Below are 18,061 nucleotides of genomic sequence, written 5' to 3'. Positions count from 1 at the left end.
CACACAAATTGATTCAGATGTGCCCTTCCATTTTCGTTAGTTTTTCGTACCGCCATCAGGGATGACATTCGGTCTGGGGGCTGAGATTGGGTCATACAAAAATGCTGAAATTTGTACGACCCAATCTCACTCCCAGACCCAATGTCACCCCTGATGACGGTAGTTGAGAAACTTTTCGTGTTATGAAGTAAACTTTTCATACATTCTTTACACTCAATTGCCTATGAAAAGAGCCCATTATGAACAACAGTTAGAAAAGGAAAGGGCCTTATAATGAGATTTATTTTAAATTGTAATTATTATTGCGAAAATCAACATAAATTTTAAAGCATTAAGGTGAAACGGGAAGGCAGTGCCGTATTGGCACCACCACTCGAGTTTTGGATGCACCGTTGACGAAATCGCCCTAACTTAAACAAGTTAAATCTGTTGCAGACCAATAATATAAGGGTAATTCTCCGCCAACTCACACAGCAGTTGCCCCGACCCCTCTTCGATTTGCGTGAAACTTTGTCCTAAGGGGTAACTTTTGTCCCTGATCACGAATCCGAGGTCCGTTTTTTGATATCTCGTGACGGAGGGGCGGTACGACCCCTTCCATTTTTGAACATGCGAAAAAAGAGGTGTTTTTCAATAATTTGCAGCCTGAAACGGTGATGAGATAGAAATTTGGTGTCAAAGGGACTTTTATGTAAAATTAGACGCCCGATTTGATGGCGTACTCAGAATTCCGAAAAAACGTATTTTTCATCGAAAAAAACACTAAAAAAGTTTTAAAAATTCTCCCATTTTCCGTTACTCGACTGTAAAAAATTTTGGAACATGTCATTTTATGGGAAATTTAATGTACTTTTCGAATCTACATTGTCCCAGAAGGGTCATTTTTTCATTTAGAACAAAATTTTTCATTTTAAAATTTCGTGTTTTTTCTAACTTTGCAGGGTTATTTTTTAGAGTGTAACAATGTTCTACAAAGTTGTAGAGCAGACAATTACAAAAATTTTAATATATATACATAAGGGTTTTGCTTATAAACATCACAAGTTATCACGATTTTACGAAAAAAAGTTTTAAAAAAGTTGGTCGTCATCGATCATGGCCGTTCATGGTCACCCGCGACAGACACGGACGACGAAACAAAGAGAAACGCAAAAAGTAACTTTTTCAAAACTTTTTTTCGTAAAATCGCGATAACTTGTGATGTTAATAAGCAAACCCCTTATGTATATATATTAAAATTTTTGTAATTGTCTGCTCTACAACTTTGTAGAACATTGTTACACTCTAAAAAATAACCCTGCAAAGTTAGAAAAAACACGAAATTTTAAAATGAAAAATTTTGTTCTAAATGAAAAAATGACCCTTCTGGGACAATGTAGATTCGAAAAGTACATTAAATTTCCCATAAAATGACATGTTCCAAAATTTTTTACAGTCGAGTAACGGAAAATGGGAGAATTTTTAAAACTTTTTTAGTGTTTTTTTCGATGAAAAATACGTTTTTTCGGAATTCTGAGTACGCCATCAAATCGGGCGTCTAATTTTACATAAAAGTCCCTTTGACACCAAATTTCTATCTCATCACCGTTTCAGGCTGCAAATTATTGAAAAACACCTCTTTTTTCGCATGTTCAAAAATGGAAGGGGTCGTACCGCCCCTCCGTCACGAGATATCAAAAAACGGACCTCGGATTCGTGATCAGGGACAAAAGTTACCCCTTAGGACAAAGTTTCACGCAAATCGAAGAGGGGTCGGGGCAACTTTTCCCGATTTCGTGTGAGTTGGTAGAGAATTACCCATAAAGCCAGCGATTTTCTCGGATTGCGATTTTTGATTCTTCCTAAATGCCGAAAATGGATTTTACAGTCCAGACTCGATTATCCGATTATTCCGAAGGAATCAGGAAAAACACATTTTTTGTTGTCTTACTTTTGATTGTTGAGCTTTAGTATGATCCCTAAACTACTCCAAAGTGATTTAGAATTATTGAATCCAAGATGGCGGCCGAAATGGCGGTGATGAAATATTGAAAAAGTTTGTCGCTGAACTCAGATTTGATGTTTTAAGTAAGAAAACGAAAAAAAAAATACGAATACAAATTTTTTGTTCGTGATTCGATTACCCGAAGTCCCACACAAACGTATTTTTGTATGGCTCAAACTTTTCATTGGTTCTCCCATATAAGCCCCATAGATTTTTGGCCGCTGTGCATCCAAAAATGGTACGTAAATATTCGAAAATATTTATCTTTCGCAAGAATGTTCTGAGCGATTTGGTGTCTTCAGCAAAGTTGTAGGTATTGGTGGGGACTATTCAAAGATACAGGTACACGGAAATTATGGGCCGATTTTTTAATTTACAAAAAAAAATCCTCAAAATCCGTACTCTATTATTTGGATTTTTTTATATGTTTTGTCTCCTAAAACCAGCAATTTTTGAGCCACAGCCAAAAACGTTGCCGCTGAGTTATGATTTTGTTGTTGAAAAGAAATCTCAGCCGACTGTTTTTAACCTTAGTTTTAAATGTTAAATCGAATTTTCAACAAAAACAAAACAAACAACAAAACAATTTTTCAAGTTTGATTAAAAAATATTTTTATGATTTTGGAATCAAGACTTACATTTTAAAAAGACGAAATATTAAATATTTGATCTAATCTACAACGTTTCTTAGCCGAAAGTGTAGGAAATTGTCTGAAATTTACGAAAAAAATATTTTCAAAACTGGTCACTCATGGGCACTTGAAACAAAAAAGAAAAAATAAAAGTTTTGATTTAAAATAAAATTTTGATACCTCAGAAACGCTGCACTTTATCGAAATTTCTGCAAAGTACTTTTCAATTGCAAATTCAAAGTCCCCCAAAAAGTTTGAGCCAAATCAAAAAAACGCAGAAGGTTGGCCGATTTCTTAGAGAATTGCTCACATACAAAATGATATGAATGAATAAAAAATCTTTTTGTTGATAACAGACTTGCGGATGATAAGATAATTTTGTATCTTCAACAAAGATATAAGTATGTTATTATAAGTAAAAACAATATAATAAATTTTTCATTAACAGGAAATAAAATTATCTCCGTATTAAAATCCGAGAAAATTTTAAGCCTAACCATTAAAAAAAACACAAAAAAAATCGAATAAAGAATTTAAAAACCAAATTGAGTAGAGATGAAATTATAACATAATTTCAATTTTCAAAAGTTGGATTTAAAAAAAATCTGTTCGAAAACAATGAAATTAAATTTATATTTATAAAAAAGGAACTCTCGCTGTTCTAGAATCAATTGCATTAATATTCATATAGCATTTCGTTGAGTGTTCCTCAAAATTTTATGAAGACTAGTAGCAATGTTACAAGAACCCTACCCTCCCGCTCAAATCAAGTCCGTCACATGTGTAAATTCGTCAATTTTGAGGTAATGATGCAGTTTGGTTCGAAATCATGTGAACTATCGGAAAACCAATCGACTTTAGTACTTTGTCCCAACAAACCGTAGAGAATTCACTTTTTCGTGAAATTCTAACACGTAACCTTATGGGCGGGACAAATTTGCCTTGCGTTTTTCTCTGCTTTTTGTTTTTACATATGGGACGGACTCAATTAGAGTGGCAGTACAAGAAATTATCAAATTATTTTGTATTGTCACATTGTGCTATTCGTAGTTTTGTTTACTTAATTATATCTCACATTAAATTTGTGCCGATTTAAAAAATAGGTTCTTTATTGCTGAAGAGCAACACCATTCAATGACCTCGGAAAAGTCTAGCTTACAAGATTCGATGTGACTGATTTCTTTGAATATTACTATCGTTTGCCAGCAAACAGTACGCCCTAAAAAACATGTGAAAGGTGAAAAGTTTCTAAAAATTTCATAACAAGTATTTTCTAAATCCTAAAAAAATAAATAAAAAAAAACACTCACTCGCCCCCCAACTAAGACTAATCACTAGCATCATGAAGCTTCCTCTCCTTCTCACCGCAAACCTCCTCACTAACCCTCCTGCGCACTGCCACCATCATCCTCCGCTGGCACAGCACATTCCTCCTGCCCACCCTGGAACTCGCAGCACTCGCTTCCGCCGCTGCACGCACCGCTCGTCGACTCCTTGACCTCCTCCCACTGGTGCCGGTTGCTGTCGATGGTCGCGAGGAACGCGTCCGTCTGCGGGAAGATCGTCACCAGCATCTCGAACGTGGGCCGCACCACCGTCGTTAGGAACTCGATCTGCAGCACCGGAATGCACGCCTTCTTGCGGTCCATCATGGCGTTCGGATGAAGGCCCATCTGCTTCTCCAGGTCGCCCTCGTTGAAGAACTCGGCGTAGACCAGGTGCTGTCGGAAAGGGAGGGGAAAGAGGGAATGGTGATTAGTAGGGTTAGTGAATTTTCACGATTTCGCGGACAGCGTAAAATTCGTAAAATTAGGAAATTTTCGTGAAATTGAAGAATTTTCATCATCCCCCTTCAAAATCCCGTTACTCAAAATTTTAATGGCAAGAATCTCGACTTCAATTAGTTCAATTAAAACTAACCATGCGGCCCCATTAAACGACTTTGAGCAGAATATCTCAATGGAGACACATTATCTTCCAATACCAGTCACCCCATCTTCCCACTTACCGCCACATGCTGCACCGTTTTCCACGACTTGATCTGATCGCTCAAATCGCAGCACGTAATCATCAGCGACAGCAGCAATCGCTGGTTAGCCGGCTCCACCAGGTTCTCCGACCGCAGCCGCTTCAGGTGCGGCAAAATGCGGAAGTGATTGGCCAGATCCGTCGCCAGGATGAGATCGCGCAGGTAGTCGATGCACTCCTTGAACTCCTCGGTGGACAGCCCGTCCAGAATTTTGCTGCTCGAGTCGTTCAGGATGCAGATCGCCTGCGACAGGTGGTGCCTCTCGTTGACGCTACCCTCGCTGCTGTACAACCGGGCCAACGGACTGCTCGACTGCGTCTGGTACGTGTTGCTCGTGCCCCGATGGTCCAGGTCGTGACAGAAGGCAGCAATGAGGAACGAAAAGCCTTGCATTTTACTGTGAAAAAAAAGACACTGAGTTATTATGTAAGAGTTGCATTATTAACTCGACTTACGTGATGATTCCCTTTTCAATCAGCTGCAAATTGGTCATCAACGAGTACGCAAAGTGGGCCACCGAAAACGCGTGCCACCAATTATGATACGGCGTGTCCCGATAGCCTCGCTGCACCAGCAGAATGAACCGTGCCAGCTTATCCTCGGGGATTTGAAACGTAGTAATAAAGTTCAGATCGTAAAACATCTTCATCGAGAGCTGCACCGACAGGGCATAGTTCCGTACGTCCCGCGGGCAAAAATCGAACCTTGGGAATTCCACCAGCAGCTGGTCCGTTTCGCTCGTGTTGACCCCCTCGAGGACATGCTGGATTTCGGTGTCCGGAACCTGTATACGCGAAGCGTGAGCTTGAAAAATGGCATTCGTTTGCGACGCGGAATTAATTACTCTACCTTCATATGATACAGCAGCAGCTCCTGGGACAGCTTGTAGCGGGCCTCCGCCTTCTGGACCTGTTTGTGGACGAGCGCGTGCATAATGCTGATGCCGCAGTACACGGAGAACGCGGTCGCCACCTCCTCGTCGCACTTGTCAAAGTGGAAGCCGTTAATCTGTGGGTGGGGAGGAAAAAAAAAGTGGACATGAGAAGTGGGAGGTTTGAAATTTTATGCTGCACCATGCGGCTCCATCTTCATCGTTGAAATATGAGAAGGCATAGAACAAACTTTTTTTTTGCAATATTTTTGTGTCGATGAAACGAAAAAAAAAATTAAAAAAAACCAGAAATATTCTTGGAAAGTATGATTTTATTAACACTCTAAATGTAAACCATCAATATTTTCAACCAAGCCAAAATTTGCACATTTGAAACAACTTGTCTGAAGACACCAAAGTTTCAAAAATTCACCATTTTACGGGAAATTTTGCGATTAGACCACTGTGCTATAATCATTTAAGACAGTTTTTTTCTCGAATTAACCATTTCAGGGGGCATAATATAATTTTTTCAAAATATATTATTTTGCCTTGGATATTTCAATGGAGACCGCGATGGAGACAGAAATCTTATCAACTGAAAACAATCTGAAATAAATACATTCTCCTGCATTGATTATCATTTTTTTCATGTTTTGGCATATTTTAAAAATATTTTGATTTTTTATGAAATTCCAATTCACAAAAAAATGCTGGAATATTTTGGAAACTTATTATTGCAAAATAACTGGACAGTAGGGTGGTCCAAATTTGAGCTCAATCTGACCACGGGAACAACTCCCTCTAATCATTTGAAGTTTGTATGGCAAAAATCGTCAAAATGTATGGAGAAAAGCTACTGTTTCAGTTGTTTACCTGTGGAGGGCGCAATAGTCGTCCAATCTGCATCAATTCTCAGATGTAGGATTTTCAATAAATTTAGAACAATTTTCCCGAAGACACAATGCAGGCCAAGTGCGAATGATGCTGATGATACCTCTTCAGTTGACGCTCAGGCGAGGAACATCCTGGAAGGAGCGTCACTAACTACGTCCGTAGTCCTGTTAGATCATACTTGATCAAGACAGTATAGCTCTGGTTCCTTGCAAGTGTCCTATTTTCTTACCTCCACGTTGGCTTGGTTTTCATGATGACCTAGCTGGTGGCCTGTGGAAACGGATCGTAAACCTTTGACCACCGCGGGTCAGAGTCGAGACGGCTAAAAGAAAGGGGCGCGACAATGTGGGAAAGGGAAGTAATTTGTGATTGTAGACGGTATTGTTTTGATTCGCAGTATGTTGAGTCAACTGCTGTGGATGTACCTGAAACATCACACAACGGGGGTTCTCTTCTCTTCATTCTCAGCTACCACCTATTTTCTGTTTATTTTGTTTCACTGATTTTCCAACGCGGCTTCTGTTTACTATCCTCCATTTGAATTCGATTTTACTCATTTGATTCTCTTATTTCTCAACGCTTCTTCACTCTATTTTACCAATTGATGCTGCTGTAACATACTTTCTGCTTTCCCTTAATTTGGCAGCGATGTCAATTTTGTTTATCATGTGCCTTTTCTTTATTTATCTATTTGAATAATTTTTCATCTGCCCTATAAATTGCCCTCAATACAATCTAATCTTGTTTGTTACTTCTATTTATTAATTATTGTTAATTTCTTTATCTACTTCATTAATTACTATCTCTCTTTTACTATTGATTCTTCAAATAGTATATTTCTTTCACTGTCCATTATTTTCAATCTTCACCCTTTTCTTCAAACAAATGAGGTTCGAGCCCTTACTCAATTTTTGGAGTGATCAAAGAATTAACCCAAATATTACTATTGTACTTTTGAAAAACTTTTATAAAATGCTTAGGACCAAAAATTGTAACAAAACACCGCGACAAAAGCAATAGCAACATAAAAACACGACTCAACACTAGGAAAGATTTCAGGAGAAAACAAAACACAGTAAAATAACAACTAGTTTTTGAATTAAAACTAAAAATATAACAGTTTTTGCTTTAATGAAAGTTGTTAGGCACACTTTAAATGGTTAGGCGCTTATACTTACATCAAACCCAACGTAATGTACCACCCCCGGCCGAGTTAAAATGCGTAACCGGAAAAGAAGGTGTGCATGCCTGGCACGAACACTCAAAGCGTGTTCTAGCGTGCTGCTCGTACTGACTCAGAGCAAGGGTGAGATGTAGGTGTAAGGGCAGTGCGTGTTCGTCGGGAACCTGGTGCATAAGATCGGTCAAGGCCCGTTCTTACACTGAAAATTGCGAATTGCGAATTGCGAACAATTTTCCCGAAGACACAATATTTTCGGTCAATCTTTGATATGAGGGGGTAACCCCGAGAGAGCCCCGGAAACCGACAGCACCGGAAAAAAAGTGTTTTTTTCACAAAAATATTTTTTTCTTCAATACTCAGATAATTTGGAAGCTTATGATTGGATAGGTATATAATACATTTGAAAACCCTTCTTTCAAGTGTTGAAACCGTGACTAGTATTTTTTTTATAAAATTATATTTATTAAGCTCGGAGAAGTCGTACTCTTTCAATTCTTCTACAAGCGCTATCTGCCCTCCTGCTGCTGAATATCTTCCAGGACAAGCCCGCCAACGAGGACTACCACACAGTTCACCGGCTCGGGCTGGCGCTAAAGCTGCTGCCATTTGGCATCGAGCATTACAATGTAAATAAATTTTCTAGTGTTAACATCACCTTCAAGATTCTGAAAGCCCCGTCTAAAGAAAAACATCAAATTACAATTAAAAAAATGTATAAAATTACATTTAAACAGATTGCTCCGTTGAATTTAGAATCCGATATTAAAAACGGATTTTAGATTCAGCGGAGCAAAAAAAAATGTTTTTTTGCAAATTTTCATTCGAAACATTTACAATGAAAAACATGTAAATTTTCAATGAACCTAATGTAAATATACATCAATTATCATGATACCTTTTGGTACATGATAAATAATGTAAATTTACAGGAATATTTTTTTCTGTGCAGGCTTAAGTCAGCAACCGAGGGAAAACCAATCAGCACCAACGGATGAAGGCGGTAGTGATCTGTTTTCACCACAAGAACTTCTGAACATTTTCATCGAGATGAAAACAACACTGCGTGGGTGCAAAACTCGCCAGGAACAAGTAAGAACACTTGGAGCATTCATCTTAAAATACAGTTCGTAGTTTACTCGTTCTTAAGATGTTGGATATTTCAATGAATTTAGTTTTTTATTCTAGTTTTAAGTTAGGATTAGTTATTACAGTGATTATTTTTAAAATTTTTAACCAAATGTATTCTATTCAATACAATAATGTAAAACAATTTGAAGTAATTAAAATAAATGTGATCAGTTGGTAATCAAACGAACAGTACAACAAAGATTAAGAGCATTAAGCCATACCACTTAGCATGTAAAAGAAATGTAATTATTAAAAAAAAGTTTAAAAAAATAAAAAAAACCGTGACTAGTATAAATGATGGAAAAACATTTTTTGGACCATACGAAAATTATAGACTAGTTTGGAAATTTTTGATTTTTGAGTCAATATGATCCATCAGTTATCTGTGAAATTTGGATAAAATGCACTACATCATTTGATTTGAACAAAAAAAATATTGAAGAAAAGACATTGTTGCATTGGAGAATATAGCATTTTTTTTATATAGCAAGCTGGCTAAAAAATGTCATGCAAAAATTTAAAATAATAGAATCGAGTTTTTATGATACTCCATTTTTCAATTCCATCGAAATCGCAAATTAATATTTTATTGACAATGGCTGCAAACTTTACAATATTTGATGAATTAAAAATTTACAATCTGTTAAATCAAGTCCTCCCGTTATAGATTTCCATTTTAAATAACAGCAAAGCCATAAAAGGTCCCTCCCGCGGGAAATGTCTCGTAATCATCCTCCGTCGTCCTTTTTCGCGTTTGATGTTCGGGGCTCTCCAACCAACCAACCAACCAAAAATACGAAATGAGTCCCCAAAAGTCGTTCAAATGAAAACGCTCCTAATACGCCAAATCCACCGGGGGAAAACATGGAATCCCCCAAAGCGATTTGCTTCCTCTTGATTTGATTTTCACGATGATTGATGAAATCAGCTGTGAGTGTGTGAGGGAGAGGGGAGGGGGGGTTCTATTTGATGCTGAAGGCTGACAATAGAACTGTTGGAAAGTACGTGGAGCAGAATAGACGACGGGGGACGTTTTGGGCTGTTGATTATTTTCGCCGGAAGTTGGCTCGCAAACAAATTTTAACAAAGGCCTTTGAAAGTACTGTTTGGGATTAGCTTTTCGGAAGGGTTATAGTCAAGTGCGAATGGTGAATTTTAGAGTTATTCGGGTTGATCAATTGGTGAAAAAAAAACTGTAAATTTATTGAAGTACCTTTTTAATTTCAAACTTGTTGACTCATTAATACAAATTTAGATGATCAAACAAACACCCACCAACAAAACAAGTGCCCAAGAAAAACGACACCATCGATAAGAGTCAACAACCGCCCAACGAGAAACTTGTTGGAGCCAAAACCCAATATTGACAGACAAGAGCCAAAAGAAGTGGAGAGCGATTCGCGGTATGGAATCATTTCCGTTTTTCCACCTTCAAAAGGATCTTCATGCCACCAAGAGGCACACTCCCCAACGCGAGTCGCGGGAAAACAAATTGGCAACGTGAGTGTGTGTTTTATATCGAATTTTGGCGGCCCATCAAAGGAAAAAAGAGACATGATATAGGTAGTCTCAAGAGTGTGGTTCACATACGTGAGAGTCCTACTACTCTGTCGAAAGTATTAGAAATTCGACAGTCGTCTTTTTGGGGTTTGGGACAGCCAACAGGGACGATGTATTCATACATATGCAAATAACGTACGAAAATGGGTTACGAACAGGTGGTGCACCTGCCAACCAGTCAGGCAGTCCTGCCAAATATTTCCCACACCAGATCTTGACGAGATGTCTTCGGTAGACAGGCCGAAACCCAAACAGGTGAGACACTGTGATTTGATGAAGGTGTGATAAGCAAATCTTGGAAACCCTTTTTAAACATCTTCTTTCAAGATTAAAAGTTTTATTTTAGCTCTAGACATTTTGAAAGTTTTTAGTAAAAAACATGATTTAAAAATTATTTTAAACAATATGTGTTAACTTAACTTAGTTAACTTCAGAATAGTCATGCCCCGGTTTTGCACGCCTCCGTTTTGCACTGCCCCGGTTTTGATTCGTTCAGCTGCCTCGGTTAAGCACGGCTAAGTGCTTAACTGAAACACAGAGCTTAGGGGCCATCCATAAACCACGTGAACACTTTAGGGGGGAAGGGTTCATAGATACAGATTCCCAAAAAAGTGTGGTTTATGGATGTTCCCTTATGGAATTTTTGCTATACGGGAGACGTTGGCTTTAATCGTATGAAAAATTATCCAAATTATCCAAATTATAGTATTTTGGAATCGGGATGATGTCAGCTATCGATTGCACTTATTATTGCATGAAAATTTGCACAAAAATACGAATTTTTCCTTTATTTTAAAAATGCAATGTTTCTCGAAAAACTACTCAAAATTATTGATATTGCATTATGGGTATCATATGATCGGGAATTTTCATTTATTTCGAATGTATTTTTTTAAATACTAAAATTTGTCACAAAACTATGTATTTTGAAAAAATACTCAAAATTTTAGTTTTTACAATATGGCTTGATATTTTTTCATACATTTCGAAAGTTATAACACAAATTTTTGAAAATACTCAAATTTTACTTAAAACTACGTATTTTTGAAAAAAATACTCAAAATTTTTTTTTACAATATAGGTATTAAATAATTGGATTATTTTTATGCATTTCGAATGTAATAATAAAATTTTTTGAAATCCTTAAAATTTCACAAAACTACGTATTTTTGAAAAAATACTCAAAATTTATTTTTTCAATACACGATTGGGATTTTTTTCATATATTTTTTTTTAATTTTCACAAAGCTACATATTTTCGAAAAAAGCACTAAACATTTCAATTTTTACAATATGGATACAATACGATCGGGATTTTTTCATACATTTCGAAAAATGTTACACATTTTTTGAAAAATACTAAAAAATTTCTCAAAACTACGTATCTTTGAAAAATGCTCAAAATTTCAGTTTTTCACAATATAGGTATGAAATGATCGAGATTTTTTAATAAGTTTCGAAAGTTTTAACATTTTTTTGAAAACACTCAATTTTTTTTACAAAACTTCTAAGGCTGGTACAAATATTTTTCAAAGTTTTTGTCACCCCCCCCCCCCCCTTCAAAATTGGTCCAAAAAATCAGGGGGAAAAATTTTTTTTACAATAAACTTCAAAATTTCAATGAAAATTCAAGTGCAACCAGCTGAAATCAAATTAAAATACATTGTTAAAATCATTTTTAGCATGTTTGGGTTTATTAAAAAATCTTAAGATTTTTTGAAAATTTTCGATGCAAAATCTTTTTTTTTCGATACAATTTTTGTTTTTGTCAGATCATAGATTTTTTGAAAACTAATGATTGTAAAACAACTGAACTAGTGTAAAATGCTTTTAAAACACTTTTTTCATTTAAATGTTATTTAAATTTTTATATTTTTTTTTTTTTATTTTTTTGCCCCCCCCCCTTGACCTCGGCCAGGGCCGAGGGACAAAAACTTTTTTAAATATTTGCATCGGCCTAATTTTCTTAAAAAAAAAACAAAATTCCATGGTTTTAAAATGTATTACATTTGAAATCCGATCATTTGTTACCCAATTGAAATTTTGAGTGTTTTTTTTTTTGTCAAAAATACGAAGTTTTGTGAAAATTTTTAGTATTTTCAAAAAAGTTTGTTTTTATGTATGTTTGAAAAAAATCCGATCATTTGATACCCATATTGTGAAAACTGAAATTTCGAGGATTTTTTTTTTTAAAAGAAGCTTTTTGTGAAAATGTTGAGTATTTTAAAAAAATGTTTTTATTACATTCCAAATGTATGAAATAGTCCGGATCATTTGATACCCATATTGCAAAAAAAACTGAAATTTTGAGTATTTTTTCGAAATTACGTAGTTTTGTGAAAATTTTTCTGTATTTTCAAAAATTTGTTTGACATTCGAAATGTATGACAAAAACACGATCATTTGATACCCATATTAACAAATATTTTGAGGTTTTTCAAGAGTAAAAATTAGCATTTTCAAAATTTAAGAAAAATATGTATTTTTGTGAAAATTTTCATGTAGGGTAGAGTAGTCATCAATGAGACACGGGGAACAATGATAAAATGGCTCTCACAAGGCGTAGTTTCAACCAATCAGGCTCATATTTGGGGGAAAGGTGTGTCTACTGGATACACGTCTGCCATTATAGTGGCTTTGGTTATGGACGCTCCCTTGAAAAGTTATTCATAAATGTTTGATTCTGGGGTGTAAAAGTAAATTATGGACAAAAATTACTTTTTCGCTCTAAGGCTGCCATAAACACCAAAACTAATATTTCTTCAAATTTCTTTCGACGTTCCATAGGGATTGAGTTGGGCTACAATGTCCTTTCATTAGGTTTGGCCAAAATTTAGAATATACCCAGTATCCAGGACTGTCTCATTGTTCCCCACTCATTTCAGCTCATGGGTAACAATGAGACACTTTGATTTATCTTCATTAAATTGTTCAAAATCTATGAAAATCTTTCAAAACATGAATTTAAAGTGATTTTTGGCATATTTATAGAGTTTTAACTTCATTTAACCACAAATACAAAGTTATTTGGTATAAATATACGAATTTTACAAAATTTAAATACTTTTTAGTATAACTTTTGTTAATTAAAGTTTCATGTTGGCAAAATTGCTCTAAAATGTTCAAGGCAAGTTACCTGCAATGGAACAATACAAAAACATGATGTTTTACTAGAAAAATCTGGATTTTCGTAGTGTGTCTCATTGTTCCCCAGCTGTCTCATTGTTCCTGCCAAGTGCGTCTACAATGAGACAGTTGAATAACTCTGGCTGTAGATGTCGGATCGATCTCATATTTTGGTCAATGTTAGAACACATTAAAAGAAAGAAAATGCAACAAAAAGCTCATTAAAACATGCTGATGAAAAAATGAGAAAAATCTTTGAAAGTTGAAAACCAAAAGTGTCTCATTGATGACTACCCTACCCTAACTATAATTACAATGGATAGCTGACATCATCCCGATTTCAAAACACTTTAATTTGTTGATGTTTGTATGATTTTTCATTCGATTATAGCCAATGTCTCCCATATAGCCAAAATCCCATAAGCTCTGTGCTTCAGTTATGCACGCCTCAGTTTTGCATCCCCCATATGCAGTGCTAAACCGAGGCATGACTGTAAAGTTTGGTCCTTGAATCTGATGCATTTATTAATCTAAACAAAAATGAAGTTAGAATAATTATTATCTTTTTCGTGTGTAGTAAGCAACGAAAATTTTGGCTTGCTGTACACGTTTTTTTATTTACATTCATATTTTTTTGCATTTTTTTGTGTTTGAGTTATTTCAATCATTTTTATTTTCCCCATATTGTTGTAAAGCCTCGATCAATCCTCCTTCAGGTGCGCTATAGCCTTTCTTACAAAGCAAAACAAAACTATATGAGATAAGCACTTTTAATTAAAATACAACATTGAAACCTCGAACTATAATTTTATCTTGTAACTGTATTAACTGTACTTAAAATGATTTAATATGTTTCAAAATGAAAATTTTCTTCATCAAACACACTTTCTAAAAATAACTAATTTGTTGTTTCCGAATGGCTGAGAAAAAATGCTTTAATATTTGTTGTAAATTTTCAAAATCGGAAAATGAGTTGCTGATATACAGCCTTGCCATGAATAAAAATTCTAATAACTGAGTTTTTCTAACTGTCATCAGATTAGCTCTATTTTTCAAAAGACGCTCAGGTCAGTATTTTGAATGTTAAAAAAAACATTAATAAGGAAAAAATCCTGATATGTTCGAAAAAAAAATATATTCGTAATTTTAACATTTAGCCTTAAATGTCTAAGTCTTTAAATATAATTTTTTCGACTTTTTATAAAAATCCTGTGTGCTTCAAAAATCATGATTTCATGAGAAAAGAAAATCACGTGCTTCTGTTTGACTTGACTCAAAAGAAATCAGATCATGTCATTAACATATAAAAAATAAAAGTTATGGTTTTTGGGTATTTTACTTTTTGCGATGAAAAATAAATTTGACAAATGGATAAATTTGTTTAAGGGCGGCAACTTGTATGAATTTACCAATGATGGAAAATTGAGCCAAAAGTTTCGAGCAAAAAAAAATAAAATTTATCATGAACTATAAAAAAAATCTATTCTTTTTATTTTGTCAACAGTTGAACTTAAAACCCAAAATGCAAGCCTATATTAAACTCTTTTGACAAAGAACTTTTTTTCATTAAAAAAAATAACTATTACTTGAACTGTAGCAATCAACCAGTTCTTTCTGAATATTTTAATTACTTTTATTACCCATAATTATTGAAATTACTCATTAAAGTACCTTTAATTACTTGAATTATCGGTAATTACCAAATAATTACAGGATTATCAAATTACCAGCACAAAAACAAAGTTTTCAATAATTATTTGCCAGTCTGAAAGCCTTCTATAATCCCTTGGAATTTTTATTTGTTTCTGACAAGACTATGGATTAATAATGAATTATAAATATTTTTTTATTTGAACAAAAAGAAGTCTATCTACAACTCGAAGTACTTAGCAGAAATGAATCATTTTTGAGCTACCTGGAAAAATAAATCTCCCTCATGTAAATATTCACCTGATATAAAACTTTTTCCAAGAGATGCCTTTGGCTGAAAAAAACCGAGCATCAGAATCCAATAACAAAAGCTAAACGATGAAAACTTTTTCTTCGCACACGTTCCCCAAACCGTGTGATGATCTAACTGACTGGTATACCTCCTGTAGACAAGACTGTTACAGCAATCAGAATTGGTACAAGTTGTTTCGCAAAAGGAACTCAAATACAAAAAGCGCAAATAAAAAAGTTGTCCACGCTCGATTACATCAATCATGTGTCTCCAAGAGGGAAAAAAAACTTTGTGTCTTTCTCTAAGAAAAAACGATACTTAATCCACCTTTAGGTGGTTGGTGCCTTCCTCACATTCATAAAGTCAATACATTCAGTAAAAATAGCAACATTCCCTTAACATGTTTAACAAATCAATTTTATTACTGATTTCTTTTGATAGGGTTCGCAGACCTTCAATTTTTCTGGCTCATCGGCAAGGTCTGATAAAAAAACCTATCCAACGAAAGTTCACATGGAAGATTCAGACAATATTTTTATCACAATATCTCAGATCCGGCCTCCAGAAAGTATATAAATAACACTTAAGTGCCAATAACTTTTGATAGGGTTGTCAGATCCTTGATGTTTTAGGCTCATTTGAAAGGTCTTTCAATTATCTAACTAACGATGGGTCGCATGATGGACCCGGACATAATTTTTACTGAAATATCTGAGATCCGGCCTCCAAAAAGTGTATAAATAACACTTAAGTGCTAATAACTTTTGATAGGGTTGTCAGATCCTTGATGTTTTAGGCTCATTTGAAAGATTTTTCAATTATCTAACTAATAATGGGTCGCATGATGGACCCGGACATAATTTTTACTGAAATATCTGAGATCCGGCCTCCAAAAAGTGTATAAATTACACTTAAGTGCTTATAACTTTTGATAGGGTTGTTAGATCTTCTATGTTTTGGGCTCATTGGAAAGGTCTTTTTAATACCTTTCTGAAAATGTATAACATGATAGGGTTTCTTGCAAAAACCACCCTTTTTACAATCTTCCGGACATACGCCAAAATCGTTTTTTTAGCATAACTTTTGAAGTACTTAACTAAACTTGCTGATTTTAAATAGAGACCTATGGGACCCCAAGACGGATCGAATGAGACTAATACGGTCAAAATCCGTTCATCCAGTCCGGAGATAATCGAGTGACAATTTTTTTGTCCACCCACCTACACACATCCACACAGGTATACGTGAAGGTGGGTCTACGAGGTCGAATTAAGAAGTTCATTTTTCGAGTGATTTTATAGCCTTTCCTCAGTAAGGTGAGGAAGGCAAAAATGAACAAGTTACGTCCAGCCTTAAGGTGTTGCTTTCTACTTCTGGGAACTCCGACATTAGAAATGGACAAAGGGGAAAAGTTTTGTCTGCAGGCAAGAAGCTTGCTTCGAAAGCTCTTCGAAATTGCCCGGAAGGCTGAAGGAAGTGGATTTGCAAAAAGATTGAAGAAAGGAAAAAAAAATAAGAATGGTTGTGAAAGTGATTTTATGTTGCGCATGATTTATTTTTTTTTGCTTTTTGCTTCCGTTTCAAGAGTAGCAAGAAGGGAAAAAAACGTTGAAGACATTTCTGCGGGACACGTTGTCGGACTGTGTGGTTGCAGGCAAAAAAAAACAGAACAAAAATATACATCGAAAAAGAGCAGAAAGGATTCTAGAGACTAGAGCTGCCAGTTTACGATAGCACAAAAAAAAACCCGGCTGCCAACTGTTGAATCAAGAAAGGAAGGATCACACTGGTGAGAGCATACACGCGTGTGCATTTGGGCGTATATTGTAAGCAGATGGGATTAGGAATATTGGTCCTTACGAGTCCCAATTTGTTTGCATTGACTTTGATTTTATTTGGAACGGAGAGGATTTGCTTTCCATTCTTGTTTTGGGAAATAAAAGGCGAAATTGTTATCTTTTCAGTAGGTAGATTTGAACTCAAGTGGATTTGGTAAGGTTAAAAAGAAATATTGTCTATTGTCATGCAGTGATTCACAAGATTTTGGATAATTTAAGCAATTCTGTGAAATACTTTGAACCTAAAGTCTATTACATGAACATAACCTATATTTAAAAGTAATGTTTATGGGAGTATTCCAGAAAAAATATAAAAATTTGTGTCTTTTGTCAACAATAATCATGTTTTTGATTCAATACAATTATTATGAAACTCTATCTCAAATGCCTGTAATAAAATAATAAATAGTAAAATGAACTGTAAATTTTAAGTCATGGGTTCGTAACGCATTAAATGCAACTGATTGCATTTTTTTAAATTACAAAATAATTGAACAATTAGAAGTAGATGAATATTCCGTCGTAAAACTACTGAGCAGTTCTCTACGGAATCGGTCTTTTTTCTTTAATTTTAATTTTTGTATTTTTTAATCCGGCTGAAACTTTTTTGGTGCCTTCGGTATGCCCGAAGAAGCCATTTTGCATCATTAGTTTGTCCATATAATTTTCCATACAAATTTGGCAGCAATTCATACAAAAATGATATGTGAAAATTGAAAAATCTGTTATCTTTTTAAGTCCCGCCCGTGTGGATCAATCGGACCGCGCACTGGACTCACAATCCAAAGGTCGCCGGTTCGAATCCCGCGGCGGGCGCTCTAAAATTCTTTGTGTAAATATGGGTATTCGGCGCCGTCGCTCCGTGCCATAC

General features: G+C 35.3%; 1 protein-coding gene across 5 annotated transcripts in view; it reads right to left on the bottom strand.

The window, feature by feature from the left end:
* Positions 1 to 2,447: 2,447 nt before the first annotated feature.
* LOC120422973 (cGMP-dependent 3',5'-cyclic phosphodiesterase-like) overlaps positions 2,448 to 18,061 on the bottom strand; it is a 121,208-nt gene continuing 105,594 nt past the window's right edge. For all 5 annotated transcript variants that reach the window (XM_052708939.1, XM_052708938.1, XM_052708941.1 and 2 more), the window contains exons 10-13: positions 5,495 to 5,653; positions 5,101 to 5,429; positions 4,625 to 5,042; positions 2,448 to 4,337 (exon numbers count right to left, since the gene is read on the bottom strand). In XM_052708939.1, coding sequence (XP_052564899.1) covers positions 3,996 to 4,337; positions 4,625 to 5,042; positions 5,101 to 5,429; positions 5,495 to 5,653 — 1,248 coding nt within the window. In that variant the 3' untranslated portion in view covers positions 2,448 to 3,995. The remainder of the gene's footprint in view (positions 4,338 to 4,624; positions 5,043 to 5,100; positions 5,430 to 5,494; positions 5,654 to 18,061) is intronic.

The sequence above is a fragment of the Culex pipiens genome, chromosome 2 (assembly GCF_016801865.2).
Source record: "Culex pipiens pallens isolate TS chromosome 2, TS_CPP_V2, whole genome shotgun sequence".
NCBI lineage: Eukaryota > Metazoa > Arthropoda > Insecta > Diptera > Culicidae > Culex > Culex pipiens.
Note: the sequence above shows the minus strand (reverse complement) of the source record. Positions and strands in the feature narration are given on the sequence as shown.